The 21,434-nt window shown below is 38.5% G+C and overlaps 1 protein-coding gene across 3 annotated transcripts in view; it reads left to right on the top strand.

Moving 5' to 3' along the window:
- The window catches only part of Naa16 (N-alpha-acetyltransferase 16, NatA auxiliary subunit), a 53,052-nt gene that overhangs the window by 14,274 nt on the left and 17,344 nt on the right, over nucleotides 1–21,434 (top strand). For all 3 annotated transcript variants that reach the window (XM_085828795.1, XM_021182000.3, XM_029469127.2), the window contains 6 exons: nucleotides 1,516–1,635; nucleotides 5,409–5,504; nucleotides 6,350–6,456; nucleotides 16,086–16,158; nucleotides 19,478–19,647; nucleotides 20,141–20,293. In XM_085828795.1, the coding sequence (XP_085684921.1) occupies nucleotides 1,516–1,635; nucleotides 5,409–5,504; nucleotides 6,350–6,456; nucleotides 16,086–16,158; nucleotides 19,478–19,647; nucleotides 20,141–20,293 (719 nt within the window). The remainder of the gene's footprint in view (nucleotides 1–1,515; nucleotides 1,636–5,408; nucleotides 5,505–6,349; nucleotides 6,457–16,085; nucleotides 16,159–19,477; nucleotides 19,648–20,140; nucleotides 20,294–21,434) is intronic.

Raw genomic sequence — 21,434 nt, 5'->3', positions numbered from 1 at the left:
CTTATCCTACTGCCTGTAATTGATGGAAACAAAGAAAAAGGCAATTACTTTTCCTTCTTGGTGTGTTATTGCTATTTTATGATTAAATTTTAATATTCTCAGGCAGCTGTTTCTCCGTGGCTTTCTTTGTCTCATAGCATTAAGAAAGAATGTAGTTATTAAAAATAAGTATGATACAGTGACATTTGTGTCATTTTTAAAAAATCATGTAAATAGCTTCATTACCACATTCATTTATAGGTTAGTAACAAAGTTTTGGGGAGCTCTAATCTTGAATAAAATAGCCAGTTCTCAATACGGCTTAGAGGTAGTGGACTATGTGATTTTTATTTTTTTCCAGTGGACTTTGTAGGTCCATTTAATATCCCAATATTTATGTCATTTGTAATCATTAGCTTACTAAGAAGCTTTCAAAAATTGTAAATGTTAGTAGATTTTCACGTAATTGGTATGTATGGGCACTTTTTTGTTCAGTGTATACTTACACTATTTGCTTCATGGTGGTAGCAAATAACAGATGTTTATGGGAGTGAAAATGTGCTGCTGCCAGTTATATATGGGATACGCAGGACAGTTGTGTGGGAGTTAGGGCACGTTTACTGTTTCTCTTACCCAACGGTTACGTCTGCCCATTTTGTATCAGCCTAACTATTTGCCCAAGTTCACAAAGTTGCTATGTGTGATGTAATTATACCTAGTTTAATTTTATTTTGGAAATTGATTATGTAACATGGAAAAGTAATATGAATAAATTATATGCCATCGACCACAGTATGATGAATGTTAAATAATATCACAGATATTCCAAAGCCTTTTTATTCCCTTTGAAATTGGTTCCTTGGGGAATAGGAATGTGTGGTACATTTATTTAAGACAAGCCTCTTTACCTTAGTTTAAATGTACTTCCCATTGTGTCTGAGGCTTTTAGAGCCTTACTTTCCAGATCTACTTGTGAGTTTTGTAAATTAGGAAAAGGTTTGAACCTAAAAGACAACGCACTTGTCAGCATGACTTATGTGGTTTCTTGTTGTGAAATAATGTTTAGTTAGATAATTGTGCTAAGTTAACTTAAGCAATTTTAATGATCTAGAAAAGAAACCAAGACAATGGACAGTTACTTAATACAGGAACTGATCAAGGGAGACACATTTAGATTTTACAGTAATAAGGCTGGCCTGTTTCATTTGGATGATTTGCCAGTTGGGTTTTACTGTTTGCTTTAGCTATCGCCGGGAGGACAGAAGAATATGTAAAATGGAAAGATACTTTTTTTTTTTAAACTAAGAAGTTAGTGTATGTATATTTAGGGGATGGGAAGGAGTCAGAAATGAAAGTGGTTCATTTCTGAAGACAAACTATCCATTAATTAATATATAACATGCCCCAAGCGGGGAAGCACACAGAATTGAGCTTTGCCTAAAATACCTGTTTACTATCATTAATGCTGAGAGAATTCTCTTGGTCAGAAAAGTCATGTTTAAGTAAACTTAATTTTAATTTAAAACTTAATTTTAGGGGAAATGCTGTTGAAATTGGGAAGACTAAAAGAAGCCAGTGAAGTATTCAGAAACTTGATTGATTGGAATGCTGAAAATTGGTGTTACTATGAAGGCTTGGAAAAGGCATTGCAACTCCGTATGTAATGATTCTCTTCCCCTTCCTTAGCCAGCTTCTCAAGTGTAATGAAAGTTATACTAATCTTTAAGAAGAGATGATTTTAGCATTAACAGTTGTTTTTCCATGTAGTGAAATTACAGATAACATGGGGGCATGGAAATTAACTAAAATGTTCATACTTAAATAACAATACTAATTGATGCTTTTAGATTCCTTTACTCATTTTAAATCTTTTTTTTTTTTAAATTCATATTAGGGTTTATATTACTCAGGGTCTCTAGAGGAACCAGGCTGATAGAATGAATATGTATTTATGTAAAAACGGATTTATAAGAGCACCTTCCAGGCTGTGGTCCAACTATTGAACAATGGTTGTTCAATGTTCTCCTGATAGAAAGTCCAGGAATCCAATAATAGTTCATTCCATGAGGCTGCATGTCTCAGCTGATCTTCTTCAGTATACATTGGAATCCTGAAGAAATAAACTCTGAACTTGGCAGTGAGAGTAAGGGTCATTTAATATTTTAACAAACAAGAGTCAAGCATGGTGATACGTGCCTGTACTCCTAGGAAGCTAAGGTGGGAGGCTTACTAGCGCAAGGGCAGCCTGAGCTACGCATTAAGACCCTGTTTCAGAAACAAATACAGGTCTCAAAAGAGGCCTCCGTGTATAAAGTGTTTGCTGAGGAAGTGTGAGGGCCTGAGGTCAGATATCCAGGACGCATGTAAATCTGGACTTGGTAATCTCTGTTCTCTCTGGAAGCTTGTGGGCCAGATAGTCTGCTGTATGCAGCAGTGAGCAGTAGACCCTGTCTCAAACAAGGTAGAAGGTGAGGACTGACACAAGAGATTGTCCCCTCGCCTCTTATAGATACCATGCCATGTACATGCCTGCACTTACACATATGAACATGCAGAAGCATACATGCACACACACACACACACACACACACACACACACACACACAGAACAGCTAACTAGAGAGATGAGGAAAATGAGCATTTCCTTTCTGGAAAATGGCTTAATTAATATTTTTATAGTTAATATTATGATATCACTAAAGATTTGTTATCTTAGACTTTAAATATGATTGAGTGAAAGAATACTCACTGAGGTTCTATAGTATAGAAAGGCAATATAAAAATCATTCTCTTTCAAGCCAAGTCAGTTTGTAGAGAATGAAAAATATGTATCTTGAAATTAGATAGCTGTGACGATTTTGAGAACTCCTGAGATTGTTATTCCTAATTTTATCTAACATTTGTAGAATTAAATGTTGATAGGAGCAGTTACTATTCCTAAAATCATAGATATAATTTTATTTTATTTCATTTTATTTTATTTTATTGAGACAAGGTGTTGTAGCTTAGGTTGCCTTTGAACTTGATACATAACTGGATTGACCTTGGGCTCTATTCTTCTATCCCAGGTCCTAGGATTATAGGCACATACCACCAGGCCCAACTTAAAATGCTATTTATGTACAGAAAGTATGTCTGAAATAGCTACAACAGTTTTAAATTTTTCTTTAAATAGATCATTTTAGGAAAATTATTAAAATTAAAATATTAATTGAATATTGTTTGAAAAAAAAACAAGGCAAAAATTACATGTATGGGCTCGTGAGATGGCTCAGTGGGTAAGAGCACTGACTGTTCTTCCAAAAGCCCTGAGTTCAAATCCTAGCAACCACATGGTGGCTCACAGCCACCCGTAACAAGATCTGACGCCCATTGCATCTGAAGACAGCTACATAATGTATTTATGTATAATAATAAATAAATTTTAAAAAGATTTATTAAAAAATTACATGTATTCAAGTTGGAAATTTACAATAGCTCTGGCTTTTCTCTTTAAATGCCTAGTTATTAACAAATGCTTAGTCACTAGATAAAAACAAGAAAGGCTTATTTTGGCCCATTGTAGGCCTGGGGGTGGGACAGGAAGTGGCAGGGAACAGGTGATTTGTGAGCACTCAGCTAGCTTCCCCTTCTCTCGCTTTCTACCCTTGGTTTCCAACCCACGGGGTGGTGCTACTCATATTCTCTGGATTTTCCCTTGTCTGTTTAACCTCCCAGAGGTTTGTTTTATTTGGTTCCAAACCCATTCAAGTTGACAGTGAAGGTTAACTACCACACTGACATAGCAATTGATAATGAAGTCCTTAAATGTTTTAATAAAATGAGTGTGCCATAGTTCACATCTTAAAGTGCTTGATAGTATTAACTATTGCTTTTTGTTTGTTTATTTGTTTTTTTGAGACAGGGTTTCTCTGTGTAGCCCTGGCTGTCCTAGAACTCATTCTGTAGACCAGGCTGACCTTGAACTCAGAAATTCACCTCCCAAATGCTGGGATTAAAGGTGTGCACCACCACGCCCAGCCAAATACAATCTTTTATAATTTTGATACAAGTAGCTCATTTACTGTGAAGATAACTTGTTTGCACTTACCAAAGATTGTTTGTTCAGAAACAGTATCTCCAGTACAACCTTAGCTGTATTGGAACTCCTGTGTAGACCAAGGCTAGCCTTGAAATCAGAGCTACCCACCTGCTCCTGCTTTCCTAGTACTGGGATTAAAGGAATGTGCCACCATGCCTGGGACTATGGGTTATTCTTAAAAATATATTTTTTTGATCTGAATTATAATATACTTAAAACCTTATATCTTAAATAGATTTGTTTAATTTTTCCGTAAAACATTACTATAGGTAGTCTGATTGATACATGATAGTATCTATAAATTGCGCAGGAATTTCACACAGTTACTATTCTGGATATAGTATGTTATTCTTGTATGGATTTTCTTTATGGCACTAAAAATTAAATGATTCTTGGATGGAATTTATCACATCTGTTGTGTTATTTGGGAGAAATAGTTTCCACTTTAAAGAATCTATTCTTTTTTTGTTGTTGTTTTACACTAATTTATATTTTATGTGCATGAATGTCTGCATATATGTGTGTACCTGGTGCTCAAAGATGCCAGAAGAGGGTGCTAGGTCCTCTGGGTTGGAATTACAGATACCATGTGGGTACTGGGAATTAAACCCAGGTACTTGGCAAGAGAAACAAGTACTGTTAGTGACTGAGCCATCTCTGTTACCTCTATAAAGAATCTCTTTTAATAAGGTTTTTGTTTTGTTTTGTTTCATATGGAATTTCATTGAAGATTTTAAGTGTCAAAGAAATTGAGAAATATAGTTCATTTTTAATCTATATTTCTTAAAACTGTTACTTAAGCTTAATAGGTATTGTAGACTTGTAGGGGAGGCCCCATTAGTTTAGAGGATTTATATAAGGTATCTTATAGACAATATGTTATAGAGTGATCTTCTTTTTTACGGTTTGGAAGTTAAGGAGAAGAGAAATGCAGCATATCTCTGACTTGATGTAAGTGGTTCAGTTGAGTGGTGTGTAGTCTGCAGTCGAGAAGAGATGGGTTTCCTGGAGATTTGATTTCAAAGGATAATTTTAAGAAGTGGCACATGCATTTAATCCTAGTATTTGGGAGCAGTGCGGTAGGGAGCCTTTAACCAACCAGGGTTATGTAGTAAGACCCTGTCTAAAAACAAACCAACAAACAGCAAACAACACCCACCCTACACACATATACATATCAGGGTGATGACTTCCTGATTACAGTATTTTTACCACCACAGTTTTAAATGTAATTTTGTACAAAATTGTGAGCAGCTTTGATACTGACAATGCAATTTTTGTCTTAAAGTTGATTGCTAGTTTAAATAAAAGTTGCGATGCTATAATCTCACCTTTTCACTGACACTAGGTTCTCTAGACGAGAGGCTTCAGGTTTATGAGGACATCAGCAAGCAGCACCCCAGAGCGTTTTCACCCAGGAGGTTACCGCTGAGTTTCGTCCCAGGTACTACTAGGATATCTTTGTAATGCCAATAGTACTTTTGAAATTAATAGATACCACTAGTGGTTTAAGTTTTCTTTTTCTTCTAGAGTTTTATGTCTGTCTGTTTGTCTGTCTGTAAAAGTAACTCTTATTCTCCTGATTGAGATACAGCACGCTTCTGTCTCATAAAACAACCAAAGATTCTAGACATTTTTGTTACAGGTAGCAATAATAGGGAATGTACTTGTTTGATGGTGTAAATAGGTGTTTATTATTTCATAGCTAAGTGCCTTAGTTCAGTATAATCTGTAACATTCTTTCAGTGTCATTCTTAGTCTCTAGAAGATGTTCTCTGTGGTAAATATTTTTACATTTTTGCAGTAATGAGTGCTGTATTGCCAGTACCTGAATAATGCTAAGGGTGTAGTAGGAGGCCTGACACATGCCTGGGGAGTGAACAGACAGGGAAATTGGTGGTACAACTTTAGTGTTTCAGAAGATAATTAGTTATTTCTTGACTGCCGTACCTGTCATAGAGTATGTGCAAACACTGTATCAGTTGTCTTTAGGAGTTCGGACCAAGTTTATACTCGGGAGATTAGGGAGACTAGTTATGATTACAGTCAGGTAGTCAGTAAATTATACTTAAGGCTGCATAGGCATTCATTTATCTGTTTCTGAAGCATTCCTTATGGAAACTAGGGGAAATGTCAACTGAAACATTGCTAGTATGCTTTTTTATGGGACAAGATAGTGCTGACTTCAGGGGTTTAAATCTGGTTGCAGAATCATTGTTCTGAAGGAACTTTATCTGTTCAGTTCTTTAAGAGTTGACTCAATCAACCACAGTTTGCTTTTATCTCTAGGTAAAAAATTTCGAGAACTCATGGATAAGTTCCTGAGACCAAACTTTAGCAAAGGGTGTCCACCTCTGTTCACTACTTTGAAATCTTTGTATTGTAATACAGAAAAGGTAAGTTTGGTTTTTATGCAGATTTGCTATTATTATTGCAAGATTTCTATAAACTATATTATGATTTAATTATTTTCTCTATTGTGTCGTTTCCCTTTTTATCTTCTATACCAAATAGTTGTACCTGATATATCAGTTCTGTATTCCGAAAGTATATGCATATGGTATAAGTGATAACAAAGGAATTGTGCATGGTGCTGTAAAGTTTAGAGAAAAGAAAAGTATTTTCAAAAGACTGAGATATGCTGAGCACACCTTTAATTTATCCCCAGCACTAGGGAGGCAGAGGTAGGCAGATTTCTTGAGTTCAGGGCCATCCTGGTCTATAGAGCAAGCTTTGGGTCAGCCAGTACTACTGCAGAAAGAAATCCTGTCCTGAAAAACCAAAAAAAGAAAAGTGATACACAGCTGGATGTGATGGACCACATTTGTAATCCTAGTCCTTGAAAGGCTGAGGCAGAAGAACTGGCAAGACTATGAAGCTAGCTTGACGACTTTCACAGTTAATTCCAGGTCTGTCTGGGCTACATAGTGAGACCTGCTCCCCCCGCCCCCCCCCCAAAAAAAACCAAACCAAACATATTATTAGAACTTTATATTTAGATATTCATAAGTCATTATATATTTCACAGTATAGGGTTGTTTGTTTGTTTGTTTGTTTTTTATTTTCCCCAGTTTGTGATCATATTAAAGTTGGCATGGATCGCTGAATTTAACAGTGAAATAGGTCAGTGGAATCAGAACAGCTAGTTTTAGTTAATAGGTTAAATCCTAATAGGTGCAGTAGTTTTAGGCGTTGGGAGGATAGCTCATTCAGCACTTAGAGCTTGCTATGTGAGCGTACATGCAAAGGTGGGCATGGTCGCACAATCTAGTACTGGGGAGATGGGGATTCCTGGGGCTCGTGTGCCAAGTGGCCTCGCATATAAGTAACTAGTCCCGGGTTTCAAACAACAGGGTACATGCACAGACATCACACTCACACACACACTCATTCATTCTCTCTCCCCCTCCCCCTCTCCCCTCCCTCCCTCCCTCCCTCCCCCTCCCCCTCCCCCTCTCCCTCTCCCTCCCCTACTCCGCTTCCCTTGTGTACCTTTGCATACAAGTGAGTATGGTAACGAAACTGCTTCCTCACCTAAGTTGTAGCTGTCAATTTGAAAGATGAATGGTTACTTAGGCTCTGACAGGAAAGCCAGGTGCAAGCACACACTTGCAGTTCCTGTTGCTTGGGAGACAAAGCAGGAGGATCACTTTAGCTCAGGATGGGAGACTTAACTCCTGGAACATAGACCCTCCCCACTGAAAAGGGGAAAGGACTAATAGGAAGAAAGTTATACTTTATTCCTAAGCATTGTTTCTTACTTACTAAAGTCTGGAATCTTGTGGCTGGTCTTTTTATAGTCCGACATTTTAAAAGGCACTGTTGGACATTGAGATTTTCATCAAACCTCTATCAGGTTATTTAGGTCTGACCCATATTTGTAAAAGTGATGCTTGTGAGTAATAAAATGTTGGAAGGAAGATCAGTGATTAGAACATCTGATTGGCTCGTGAAGCCTTGAGGTTCCCACTGAACAACAGTCGTCTCAGGTTCCATTTGTAGGCAGGTTCTTGTTTAGTGGACTCATAGCTTGTTGGGAATTCTGACTTTGTCACTCATCTGTTTGAGCTTAAGTCATAAAGACCATAGGTCAAAGGCCATGCTTTAGGAAGTTATCTCTGCAACAGGCACAAATACTTTCCCAGGCTGGCTTTTAATGAAGCTTTAGTAGAGTTTCTTTTAATTTAATAATAAATTTAACAGAGCTTCTTTAGTCCTAATCAAATATAACTGCTTGGAGAAAATACTTAACAGGAGAGGATGGTTAGAATTAGAAGGTTTAAAGTTTGTGAAAAGTTTGAAACATTGTGTTGGTTTCCATCAGTGTGAGAAAATATCAGTGATAAATAGCTTCAGTTAAGGAAAGGCTTATTTGGGTTCAGTTTTAAGGTTTGGTCTGTGATTTCTTGGCTCTGGCAAAACAACATCTTGGTGAAGGGAGTGTGTAAGGAAGCAGACTTGCTTGTGTAATTGTAGGCCAGCAGGAATGGAAAGGGGGAAGGAAAGGGCTGGAATCTCAGTATACTATGAAAGACACACATTGCCAGAGACCTTTCTCCCACATAGCTACTTCCTAAAATTGCTGTTGTCTTCCAGGAGTGACATCAGTTAGGAATTAAAGTGGAGGACCTGAGTTTGAATTCCAACACCTAATTAAAAACCTAGGTATGGCTGTGCTTTCCCACAGTTCTCAAATTCTCAGTGTCCCACAGTCTGGCACAATGGGTGAGCTGGTTTACTGGGTAAGACCCTGTCTAAAGGTAATAAGGCAGGTGACAAAGGAAGACACAGGTGTCTTGTTCTGGCTCTGTTCATGCACACCTTCACTCAGGCGCATATGCCACACACAGCACATACCTCACACACAAAATGAGCTTTCAGTCTATGACAAATGAATGGGCTCATTTTTACATATTACATATTACCTACTTGATATTGAAATAGTGAAATGAAGTGGGCTCCTATGAGAAAAATTTAAATTTTAAATTATTTTTGTGTGTATAAAGTATGAGTACAGGTGTGCACATGCCAAGACACCCTTGTGAAAGTCAAAGGACAGCTTTTGGGAGTTGATTATCTTTTTATCATAGGTTCAAGGGGTTGACTTGGGACATTGAACTTGTGAGGCAAGTCCGGACCCACTGAGCTGTCTTGCTAGTCCCAAATGTCATTTTTGATAAAAAATTTCTGATGCAGTCTCTACTATGTAGTTCTGGCTGTCCTGGAACTCACTGTGTAGACCATATTGACTTTGAACTCACAGAGATCTGCCTCCGCCTCCTGAGTGCTGGGATTAAAGGCCTGTTCACCACATCCACTTAGTTGTACTTAAGTTATTTAAAATTGGTTCAGAAAGTGTGCTTTAGTCCAGAACCGTATGGTAAATCCTATTTGAAGTCCGTGTTTGGGGCTGGCAAGATGGTTCAGCAGGTTAATGGTTATTGCCAACAAGCCTAAGAACCGGAGTTAGATTCCTGGGACGCATGTGATGGGATAAGAGGAGACGCTTGGAGGCTTCCCAGATAGCCTCCACGTGTGCTATGTTGTTCTTGACTGGGGAAAGGAATACTAGTGTGCACACACAAAAAATAAATATGAAAAATTGTTTTTTTTAAAAAATCTATGCTAGCTACTGTGTTTAACCAGTCACTAGATGACAGTGTAAGTCAATTGAAAACAAAAATAATTTCCACATACTTAAAACAATTTGAACAATTTCTACGCCTGAAAGATATAAGTTGCATGTATTCTAAGAAAGATTGGTGGGATGGTTACGCTACATTAAAAGATGTCTGCTACCTTTAAATTTGTTGTATCAGTGCTTCTCAAACTCTTGTGTATGTTTTAACTAGAAGGCTTGTTAAACAGAGAGAACCGATTTTCTGTTTTTTGATTCTGTATGGATTGTCTAAAAATGTACATCTTGGGGCCTGGAGAGATGGCTCAGTGCCTAAGAGTATTGGCTGTTCTTGTAGAAGACCTGGGTTTGGTTTCAGTACCTATGTAGTAGCATAAAACTATCTGTAACTCCAGTTTCAAGGGAACCAATACCTACTTCTACATACATACATACATACATACATACATACATACAGCCAACACCACCCCCCCCTCTCCTTTTGTTGTTGTTGTTTTGGTTTTGAGACAGGGTTTCTTTGTCAGGACAAAGCCCTGGCTGTCCTGGAATTAGCTCTATAGATCAGGTTGGCCTCAAACTTTGAGATCCACCTGCCTCTGCTTCCTGTGTGCTGGGATTAAAGCATAGGACACAATGCCTGGCTCAGACAAAATACTTTTACATAAACTAAATATTTTTTAAAATGTACATCTTGGGCTGGAGAGATGGCTTAGCAGTTAAGAGCACTGTCTGCTCTTCCAGGTCATGAGTTCAATTCCCAGCCACATGGTGGCTTATGACCATCTATAATGAGTTCTGATACCTTCTTCTAACATGCAGAAGATATACATTCATATACATTAAACAAATAAATATTTTTTAAAAAATGTACATCCCTAGGGCCAGTCTTGATGATAATGATCCCTGGATTCCACCTTCTGAACTGTTCCTTTGAAAACAAATAATTCTATTAATTTTCAGATCATGAATTTGTTTACTTGTTTGCCCATCCATCCATCCATCCATCCATCCATCCATCCATCCATCCATCCATCCAAGATAGGATCTCACTAAGTAGCCCTGAAAGACACAGAAATCTACCTGCTCCTACTTGTTCAGTGCTGAAATTAAAAGCGTATGCCACTATACCCAGCATCGTGAGCTTATTTGATTTTCAACATTTTTTTGAAAAATAAATAGTGATAAAATTGAGAGTTAGCAGCTGGGCGTGGTGGCACTCGCCTTTAATGCCAGCACTCGGGAGGCAGAGGCCAGCCTGGTCTACAGAGTGAGTTCCAGGACAGCCAGGGCTACATAGAGAAACCCTGTCTTGAAAAACAAAAACAAAAAAAATTGAGAGTTAGCTTTTATTTATTTTACTGATAGAGAATACGGATAATTATGAAGTGCAGTGTGCCAGTTCTGTACATACATACAGTATCTAGTGACTGGATAGGGTAATTAATATCTCTGGCTCCTGAAATGAACCATGTGTGTTAGGGAATGTGGAACTCCTGTCTTGTAGTTTTAGAAGGAATATAATAAATTGTTAGGACCTGTAAAGCAGGGATCCGTGAATTTTTTCACTCGTGACCCCCTTTTGCCTGAGAAGTTTTTACTGACCTTTGTGTTTATAAGTATATAAAATAAATATGTAGATCAAACATTTACTGATAATAAGCCATGATGACATTTATTTTAAAACAACACCATCTTTGTCCATATATAGTTATATTGTTTATTTAAAATGAGAGCAAATTTGCATGCTAATGATGGGTGTGTTTATCTGTTTTTACCTAAAGGATTAAATCTTCAGTACATATTTCATACTGGAGGACATAGAACACAATTCTTTTAAACTGATTGTTAGTTTGTGATGTGTGTGAGTGTGCACATCCCATGGCATGGGTATGGAGGTTGGAGCGTAGCTTTTGTGTTAGTCTCTGCCCTTTACCTTGTTTGAGAAGTGTCTTATCATTGTCATTGGCTGTGTATACCATGCTAGTGTGTATACCATGCCAGTGAGACACTGTGATGCTTCTGCCTCCCATCTCATCATGGGGCATTTAGATCACAGGCACATGCTACTCGGCCCAGCTTGTGTGTGAGTGAGTTCTAGGGATTAAGTGGCGAAGGGGGTTGCCTACTGAGCCATCTCCTTAGCTTACCTTCTGCCGTGTTTCACAGTTGATTGATAGTTTGGTTTTATATTTGTCAATGTTGAGAATACTGTTCTACATAAATGTAAAGGGCAAAATGGCAAAAGCATATTTATGACTTTTCAGAAATATTTGGAAATTTTGTCCTAATCTCAAGCCAAAATTCATTGAATTATTCTTTTAAGATGTGTTTATTTTTATGTATATGGGTGCTTTGTCTGAATGTCTGTCTGTGAAACACATGCATACATAGTTCTCAGAGAAGCCAGAAGAGAACATCAGATTCCTGAAACTGGGGTTAGAGGGTTGCGAGCTGCCTGAACCAATGCTTGGAACTGAACTCAGACTTTTGGAAAAGCAGCCAGTGTTCTTTACTCCTGAGCCATCTCTCCCATCCCCATTGGAGGAGGAGGAGGAGGAGGAGGAGGAGGAGGAGGAGGAGGAGGAGGAGGAGGAGAAGGATGATTTTAGTGAAACTCATGCCAGTAGCTTACATAGCAATTTAAAAATTATTCTTATAATAGACACCAAAGACATAGTAACATTTCATCCCTAGGGCTGAAGGATGATGGTAGGAGAAATATTGAATGACTTTTTGCAATTAAGTCATAATGTTGCTATAAGAACAGACATTTTTTATGTATAAAAAATACTGTAATTTATAGTATAGTTGTCTTGAATTTGAGCCAAGGTGTTTTAGATAGCATTTGTTTTTTTTTTTTTTTTTAAAGATTTATTTATTATATGTAAGTACACTGTAGCTGTCTTCAGACACTCTAGAAAGAGGGCGCCAGGTCTCGTTGCGGATGGTTGTGAGCCACCATGTGGTTGCTGGGATTTGAACTCTGGACCTTCGGAAGAGCAGTCGGGTGCTCTTACCCACTGAGCCATCTCACCAGCCCGCATTTGTTGCCGTTGTGTAGTGTGATGAAGTTAGCAGTGCAAAGTGTTCTTGTTGTATGGTAACAATTACCTAGTATTCACCATATGTCCCGCCTTGCCTTGCCTTGCCTTGCCTTGCCTTGCCTTGCCTTGCCTTGCCTTGCCTTGCCTTTTCTCTTCTCTTCTCTTCTCTTCTCTTCTCTTCTCTTCTCTTCTCTTCTCTTCTCTTCTCTTCTCTTCTCTTCTCTTCTCTTCTCTTTTCTTTTCTTTTCTTTCTTATCATTGCACATTCAACAACCTTTAAATACTACCAAACACTTTGAGTCTTCCACATTCGTGACCCTGGAGGCTACAATACAGTTTCGTGAGTGTTAGAGCAGTAGACTATACCCTTCTCCTGTTTCAGTAACTGCCACATCTTCCTGTCTGTATGCAGTACCTGTTAGAGCAACCTACCCTTCCTCACTCCTCTGGACCTCTCGTGAAAATAAGTCTACTCCCACGAAGTCAACTTTTTGGATTTCACATCAGAGACACCTCTTATCTTTCAGGACATGAATGTACTGTGCAGTCTCTGTGGGTCTCAAGCTTGCCACCCTCCTGAGGACCTAGATTAGGTTTACACGCACGCACACTCCCCAGCCTCAAAGGCTCTTTCAGTAGTGGTTCAGTGGGACATATTGCCACTTGCTTGTAATCCCAGCAGTTAGAAGGATGAGAAGGAAAGATTGCTTTGACTTTGAGGCCAGGGCTATGTAGTGAGTTCCAGACCTGTTAGTCATATATACCTAGACTCTATTAAAAACAAACCAAGCCGGGCGTGGTGGCGCACGCCTTTAATCCCAGCACTTGGGAGGCAGAGGCAGGCGGATTTATGAGTTCGAGGCCAGCCTGGGCTACAGAGTGAGTTCCAGGACAGCCACGACTACACAGAGAAACCCTGTCTCGAAAAAAAAAAAAAATAAAAAAAAAAAAAACAAAACAAAGTTATTTAACTAAACACTCTTTGTCTTTAAAGAATCATTTTAGCTAGTTTCTACTAATACCACATTTTCACTAGATATGCTTGACTGTGTTTTTTGTTTGCTTTTGTTTCATTTTATTTTATTATTATATGTGCTGGATGTTTTGCTTGCATGCATGTATGCGTACTATGCATACGTAGTGCTCTCAGAGGCCTGCAAAAGGAAACCAGATCCCCTGGAACTAGAGTCATGGACAGGTGTATAGTAACATGAGAAGTGTTTTATTTTGGCTTCCCTCTCACCACTTTTTGCTAAAGGGTTGGACAGTGGAATTTTTAACCAGTGATATGATTCATGGCTTCATGGATGCTATTCTGTGACTTTGTATGATGCAAATTAATTGGATTTAAAATGAAGACAATTATTCTGTCTTAGTGGCATGCATGTAGAAGGTTCCTTACAGCCATATCTACCAAAACCTGCTCAGGATTTTATGACACATGGTCTATTCTTCACTGGCAGGAAATGTGTAAATAGTACATTTTTATTAGTTAGTAAGAGAGGCATGGCGAAAGTAAAATTTAATTGTTTTGAAAATCAAAATATTTTAAAGTTCCAATTTTCATAAAGTAGTAAACGGTCTTAGACCTTGGTTTGGCAGTATTTAGATGAGGAAATTAGAAGAAAAGACCTCTAATTGTATTAAGCACAGATTCTACTTTCTGTTCTTTGCCAGAGGTAACAGTAGTAAACAAAAGAGTCTAGTCATTTAAAACTATGTTTTGTTTGTTGTTTGTATATGAAGTTTGTACATGTTCCTGTGAGTTTGTGCGCCTGTGCATACAGGAGCATGAGTGTGTGTACATGTCTTTTCCTCACTTGCTCTCCATTTTATTTTTTGTTTTGTTTTGTTTTGTTTTTCAAGACAGGGTTTCTCTGTGTAGCCCTGACTGTCCTGGAACTCTCTGTAGATCAGACTGGCTTCGAACTCAGAAATCTTCTTGCCTCTGCTCCCAAGTGCTGGGATTAAAGGCGTGCGCCACCACCGCCCAGCTACCATTTTATTTTTTGAGACAGGGACTCTAGTTGAACCTGAAGCTCATTGATTTGGCTAGACTGCTAGCCAGTGAGTTCCACGAATCCTCCTGTCTCCACCTCAGCAGCTTGGTGGTTACAGATGCCAGCTGTGATGCTCTCTCTTGCCAGCTTCTATGTGAGTGCTAGGGTTTGAACTCAGCTCTTCATACTTAAATGTGACAAGCATTCTACTGACTAAGCTGTCATTGTTAATATGTAAACTTTTAAACTTTGGATCATTTCACTTTTTTATAAGTAGTGGCATTTTATAAAATCTAAACTTTGTTTTGTTTTGAGACAGGGTTTCTCTGTATAGCCCTGGCTGTCCTGGAACTCACTTTGTAGACCAGGCTGGCCTCGAACTCAGAAATCCGCCTGCCTCTGCCTCTTGAGTGCTGGGATTAAAAGGCGTGTGCCACCATGCCTGGCAAATCTAAACATTTTTATAGTGGTTTCTAAGTTTACAGGCCAAAATAGGGAACCAAAGACAATTTAATTAACATGTGACTGTGGTAATTTGTCCTTAAAGACTGTCAGGATTCTGGAGTTGGGGACCTAGTTCACATGTAGATGCTTTGAAGACCCTAGGTTCACTGTGAAGGCCCAAGGTAGGTTTGATTCTCAATGCTGGGGCAAGGGAATGATACCCAAACCAACCAAACTAGAAAGACCTCAGGCTTTTTCTTGAGATGAGAATTTATGGAGATGTTTTTGCTTTTTTCTCTCTAAAAACATTAATAAAGACAGCAATGCATTTTTTCTCAGTTTTCTAAATGTTCTGATCGGGAGATTAGAGGAAATAGTATTTTGATACCTCTAGTTTAGTTAACGTGGTTTTGAAATGTATTGTTTTGGGGCTCTAGAGATGGCTTAGTGATGGAGAACACTTGCTTGGTCTAAGGGTGACCTGAGTTCGGTTCCCAGCATGCACGTTCAAAAGAAGCCCAGTTCTACTTTCTGTTCTTCACTGGGGTTAACAATAAGGGCGACCTGAGTTCGGTTCCCAGCATGCACGTTCAAAAGAAGCCCAGTTCTACTTTCTGTTCTTCACTGGGGTTAAAACAATAGTAAACAAAATCTAGTCACGTCACTGAAAAGTATGTTTTCTTTGTGTGTAGTGTTTGTACCTGTTCCTGTGAATCTGTCTTAACTCCAGTTTCAGGGGATTGGGTGCCTCTTTCAGTCTTTCTAAGCATCCGCACGCAGATCTCATATACACAAATAGACACACACATATCAATAAAAGTAAAATGTAAATTGTCATTCCAGTCAGATTAGTCCACAAATAAAAATGCCTTCATTTAAAAAATATGTTTCTTTAACAGGTTTCAATAATCCAGGAACTTGTTACTAGTTATGAAGCTTCTCTTAAAATGAATGGCTATTTTAGCCCTTATGGTAAGTTTAACCTACACTAAATTGGAATTGTATTGCTCATTTCAACCTAATTTTAATCACAGAAATACTATTTTACATTTATTATGTGTGTGCTACACAAATGACTACTTACTAGTTTTGAATTAGTGAATGAAAGTATTTTTAGTGTTATTTCATTTAAAATTTCCATATATATTTTTTTTTTTTTTGGGCTGGGAGTTAGCCTTAGTTAGTTAGCTTAGTCAACTTGAGGTTGAATGGCTTGTCCAAGATTGAGTATTAAGTTGAATTAGAATCTTTTTTCACTGAATCCTTAAATTCTTCTGTACTTTTATTAATTTTAATCATGCCTGATTTGACCCTTTGATTCTCTGTGGAGACATATATAAATAAAGACAATTTAGAAAATCCTGTAGAATGCTTAAGGTATGAGACAATTTCTTTAGGTTCTTCATGTGTCTTTTTCACATTACACTTGGAGTTTGGAGTTTATTGTTTATTGATTTCTGAATTTAAAAAAATATGAATGTTTTGCCTGCATGCGTGGTGCTCCATGGAGGCCCAGAACATGAAATCCTTTGAAACTGGAGTTTCAATCAGTTGTGAGCTGCCATGTGGATGCTGGGACTTGGACCTGGGTCCTTTGGAAGAGCAGCCAGTACTCTAAACTGCTGAGCTATTTCTCCTAACTCCAATCTAACACCTTCAAGTATTTTAAGGCACAGTCCAGATGTTATTTTATCTGTAAAGGCCTTAGTATGCATCTTTGTTTAAAACACACAAAATTAATCTCATATCCAATGCCTGTCCACATTTGTATTTTTCTCCTGCTGTCCAAAATTGATGCTTAGTTGGTTTACTTTAATCTAGATCTAATTAAGGCCCATGGTTTACATTTGATGGGTCTTGAGTACTTTTACTATATTTTATGATTTCTCCTTCCTTTAAGATAAAATGCTTTTTGTTGAAAGTTCATTTGTTTTGTAGTCTCTTGTTTTCTTTCTTAGGGATTTGGCTGATTTTTTTCTCTTGGTATCACTGTGTTTTTCGCTGTTTTTATTTCATGTAACACTGGTAATGAGATTAATAGATTTCAGTTGTTTGAATACTTCATAGATGGTGCTTTGTGTTTGAGGTTATATCATATCAGAAGGCTTGAGGCATTCTGGTTATCTCTAATGCTGGGTTTCTTATCAGGCTGATGTGCCCGTTATAAAGTTCCTCTGACCTAAGGATTTAGGCAATCATTGAGGATTCCTTACTTCATTCTTTTTTTTTTTTTTTGGTTTTTCAAGACAGGGTTTCTCTGTGTAGCCCTGGCTGATCCTGGAACTCACTCTGTAGACCAGGCTGGCCTCGAACTCAGAAATCCACCTGCCTCTGCCTCCCGAGTGCTGGGATTAAAAGGCGTGCGCCACCACGCCCGGCTTCCTTACTTCATTCTTATTCCCCATCTATTAGCTGGGCAGGACAGGTTATGGTTGAACCAAGGGCCTTATCTATGCCACTGACTTATAACCCCAGTTCTGAATTTATTTTAAGAAACCTTCCTTTAAATATTTTGGTCTCCTGAATTATGTGGAAGATAAATATTTGATTTTTTTGTTCTTATTTGCATTTTTCCTACTTACTTTTCTATTGCCATGACAAAGCACCATGACCAAGGCAACTTCTAAAACAATACAAAGACAACAAACATTTAATATGGGTTTATGGATGGGTTTAAGGTTCCAGAAGCTTATCCATGACCATTAAGACAAGAAACATGGTAAACAGGCATGGCAGACAGGCAGAAAGACATGGTGCTGGAGTAGTAGCTAAGAGCACTAGGCAGAGAGAGCTAACTGGGAATGGCATGGGCTTTGAAACCTTTAAGCCAGGTCCTCTAACAAGGTCACACCTCCTAATTCTTTCAAATAGTTTTAGCAACTGAGGATCAAGTATTCAAATATATGAGTGTATTGGGACCCATTCTCATTCAAACCACCACAGCTTTCTGATTTATGTTTTAATGTGTTTGCATTATTGTCTTGTCATTTGATTAGTTGGCTACATATACTTCTGTTGAGATAACCCAGGTAAATTCACTCTGCCTCATTGTAGACATATCTGCCATTCTGTGCAGGCCATTTTGATTGCTTCTTTAGTACAGGATAGGGAGCAGAATAGAGCTCAAATAATGTATGCTATGTGGCTGCTTTTGTTAGCTGACTTTGGGCTTTGTTCCCTAATTTTGGATTTCTGGCATATCAGGGTTTTTTTTTTTTTTTTTTATCTCATGGGGTATATTCTTCTTCACTTCACCATATTATTCACCAGAGCCAGGATGCTCTGGCTGTGTTAAAGCTTATACTGTGTGTCTTAGTTAGGGTTTTACTGCTGTGAACAGGCACCACGACCAAGACAACTCTTAAAAGGACATTTAATTGGGGCCTGGCTTACAAGTTCAGAGGTTCAGTCCATTATCATCAAGGCAGGAAGGAGCATGGCAGCATCCAGACAGGCATGAGGAGCACGGCAGCATCCAGACAGGCATGAGGAGCACGGCAGCATCCAGACAGGCATGAGGAGCACAGCAGCATCCAGACAGGCATGAGGAGCATGGCAGCATCCAGGCAGGCATGAGGAGCATGGCAGCATCCAGGCAGGCATGAGGAGCATGGCAGCATCCAGGCAGGCATGGTGCAGGAGGAGCTGAGAGTCTTACATCTTCATCCAAAGGCTGCTAGAAGACCAGCTTCCAGGCAGCTAGGATGAAGATCTTAAAGCCCCCGCCCATGGTGACACACCTACTCTAACAAGGTCACACTTCCTAATAGTGCCACTCCCTGAGCCAAGCAAATACAAACCATCACACTATGCTAATTGAGACAACTAGACAAGGTAACCCTTGTAAACTTGGAACACCTTCATCTGCTTCTGTTGTCTGCTTGCTAGAAGCGTGTGTTTTGTACATGTGGGCCGCGTGTGATACGGCAGTTCTTGCTTCTGCTGAGTCATGCAGTGGTAGGTAGTTTCTTCTCCAAGTTACTTTTCTTTTGATTATTTTTCTGGTTCGCTGTATTTTTTTTTTCAGCCAGAATTAGATAGATAGTTTCTCTCTCTAGCACTGTTTATTTGGAAGTAGTTAAGGGTTAGAAGTCTCTTAAACTACGACTTTATTTCTCTGAATGGCTGTTACCTTTGAACTTGATGTTACAGTCATACCTCTTCCTGTTGAGACTGATCATTTTTGCTAAGCTTTTGCTCTTAATAATAGAAATTGATTTCATTCTGAACTGGGGAGAGAACACTTACTTAGCATTCTTCCTATAACAGTTTAATATTTGTTTGATTGCAGAGAACGGGGAGAAGGAACCCCCAACAACCCTAGTCTGGGTCCAGTATTTCCTGGCACAGCATTATGATAAACTTGGGCAGTATTTTCTGGCTTTGGAATATATTAATGCTGTAATTGCTAGTACTCCAACACTAATAGAATTATTCTACATGAAAGCAAAAATTTACAAGGTAAGTTTTTAATCTTGATTTTTTTTTTTTTAAAATCTATTTATTATATGTAAGTACAATGTAGCTGTCTTCAGAAGCCCCAGAAGAGGGCGTCTGATTTAATTACAGATGGTTGTGAGCCACCATGTGGTTGTTGGGATTTGAACTCAGGACCTCTGGAAGAGCAGTCGGAGCTCTTACACTGAGCCATTTCTCCAGCCCCCTTGATTTTTGGGTAGCCGGAACTGGGTCATTTTAAAAAAAGACTTAAAGTAGCAGTAACTCCTAGAATTCTCATGCAGTTTTTTCTATATTCTAATAATCCTAAAGAATTCTTTATTGTGTAATCAGTGTTAGCTATTTGGTTCAGTTCTTAGTAAAATCATAATTAACTAGTTTTTAGGTAAACTGATACAATCATGTCAAACTTGGAACCCATTTTGATACGTTGTTTTCCATTTCTATGACACTCCTTTTTACTTGTTTATAAGTGGTTTTTCCTCCTCTCCTACAGCATATGGGTAATCTCAAAGAAGCTGCACAGTGGATGGATGAAGCACAGTCTTTGGACACAGCCGACAGATTCATCAATTCCAAATGTGCCAAATACATGCTTCGAGCAAATATGATAAAAGAAGCAGAGGAAATGTGCTCCAGGTTCACAAGGGTAGGAAATAACCTATGTGATTGCCTGAATTAGGAAAATTGAAGTTCTCTGATACAAGTTTGTCGTTAAATTATTAAGAATAACTATTTTTAAAATCCCATTAATCTGTGTTCTAACTATGGCTTCTTGCCATGATGTGTTTGTGCTCCTGGCTGCAAAATTCAGTTTGTGCTGGGTATGGTAGTGCATACCTTTAATCCCAGCACGCAGGAGGCAGAAGCAGGCTGATCTTTGTGAATTCAAGGCCAGGCTGGTTTTCATAGTGAGATCCAGGGTTGGATAATGACACCGTCCCTTAAAGTAAATAACTTTAAAAATTAAGTTCATAAGCCAGGCAGTAGTAGCACATGCCTTTAATTCTAGCACTTGGGAGCAGAGCCATGTGGATTTCTGAGTTAGAGGCCAGCAAGGGCTACACAGAGAAACCCTGTCTCGAAAAAAAACAAAACAAAAGATCGTATCTCAAATTTGTCTCCTCTATAATGTATGATATCTCTTTCATTTTCTATTAAGTCATCTTCAGAATTGCTCAGATTTCTTCCTGTGTGTTTTCTGTGACAGTTTTAAATTTAAGCTGTCTAACTGTTTAGCTAAATATTTGTCCTATATTTTCCTCCTTTATTATCCCTTCTGTTATACTTTTAAAAATAAAGATGAAGTTGCAGAGATAGTCATTTGTGTTGAAAAATATTAAATGGCATCCATAGCTTAGACTGTACACACACCAGCTTCAGATGCGTGAGCAGAGGAATAGCCTAGCCCACAGCGGGAAGGCGGGAACCTGAAAGCCGACTGAGAAGCATGCAACAGCAGTAGGCCTTTGCAGTAGTGACCTCGAGTCCGCAAGAAAATGTTAAGTAGCAGAAAGAAAACGAGGGTGAAAAGTAGTTAAAATAAGAGCTTTGATGCTTAAAAATAGTCTTAGTAATGTGGAGTCCGTTCTGTAAAAGTCATGAGCACTCGTGGAGCTGAGTAAGTGAAACCATTGAGAAGGGCTGCAGAGAGGGCTCAGTGACGAAGGTGCTCGCTGCCAGCACCTGCAAGTAGATCCTTAAGACTCAAAGGTGAAAGAAAAGCATTGACGCCCTCAAATTGTCCTCTGACCTCCAAAAGTGTTGTGCCTTGTATGTATACACATATA

This window comes from Mus caroli, unplaced genomic scaffold (assembly GCF_978045245.1).
Source record: "Mus caroli unplaced genomic scaffold, Mus_caroli_1 scaffold_12, whole genome shotgun sequence".
NCBI lineage: Eukaryota > Metazoa > Chordata > Mammalia > Rodentia > Muridae > Mus > Mus caroli.
The sequence above is the reverse complement of the archived record's forward strand: the minus strand, read 5'-3'. Positions and strand labels throughout refer to the sequence as shown.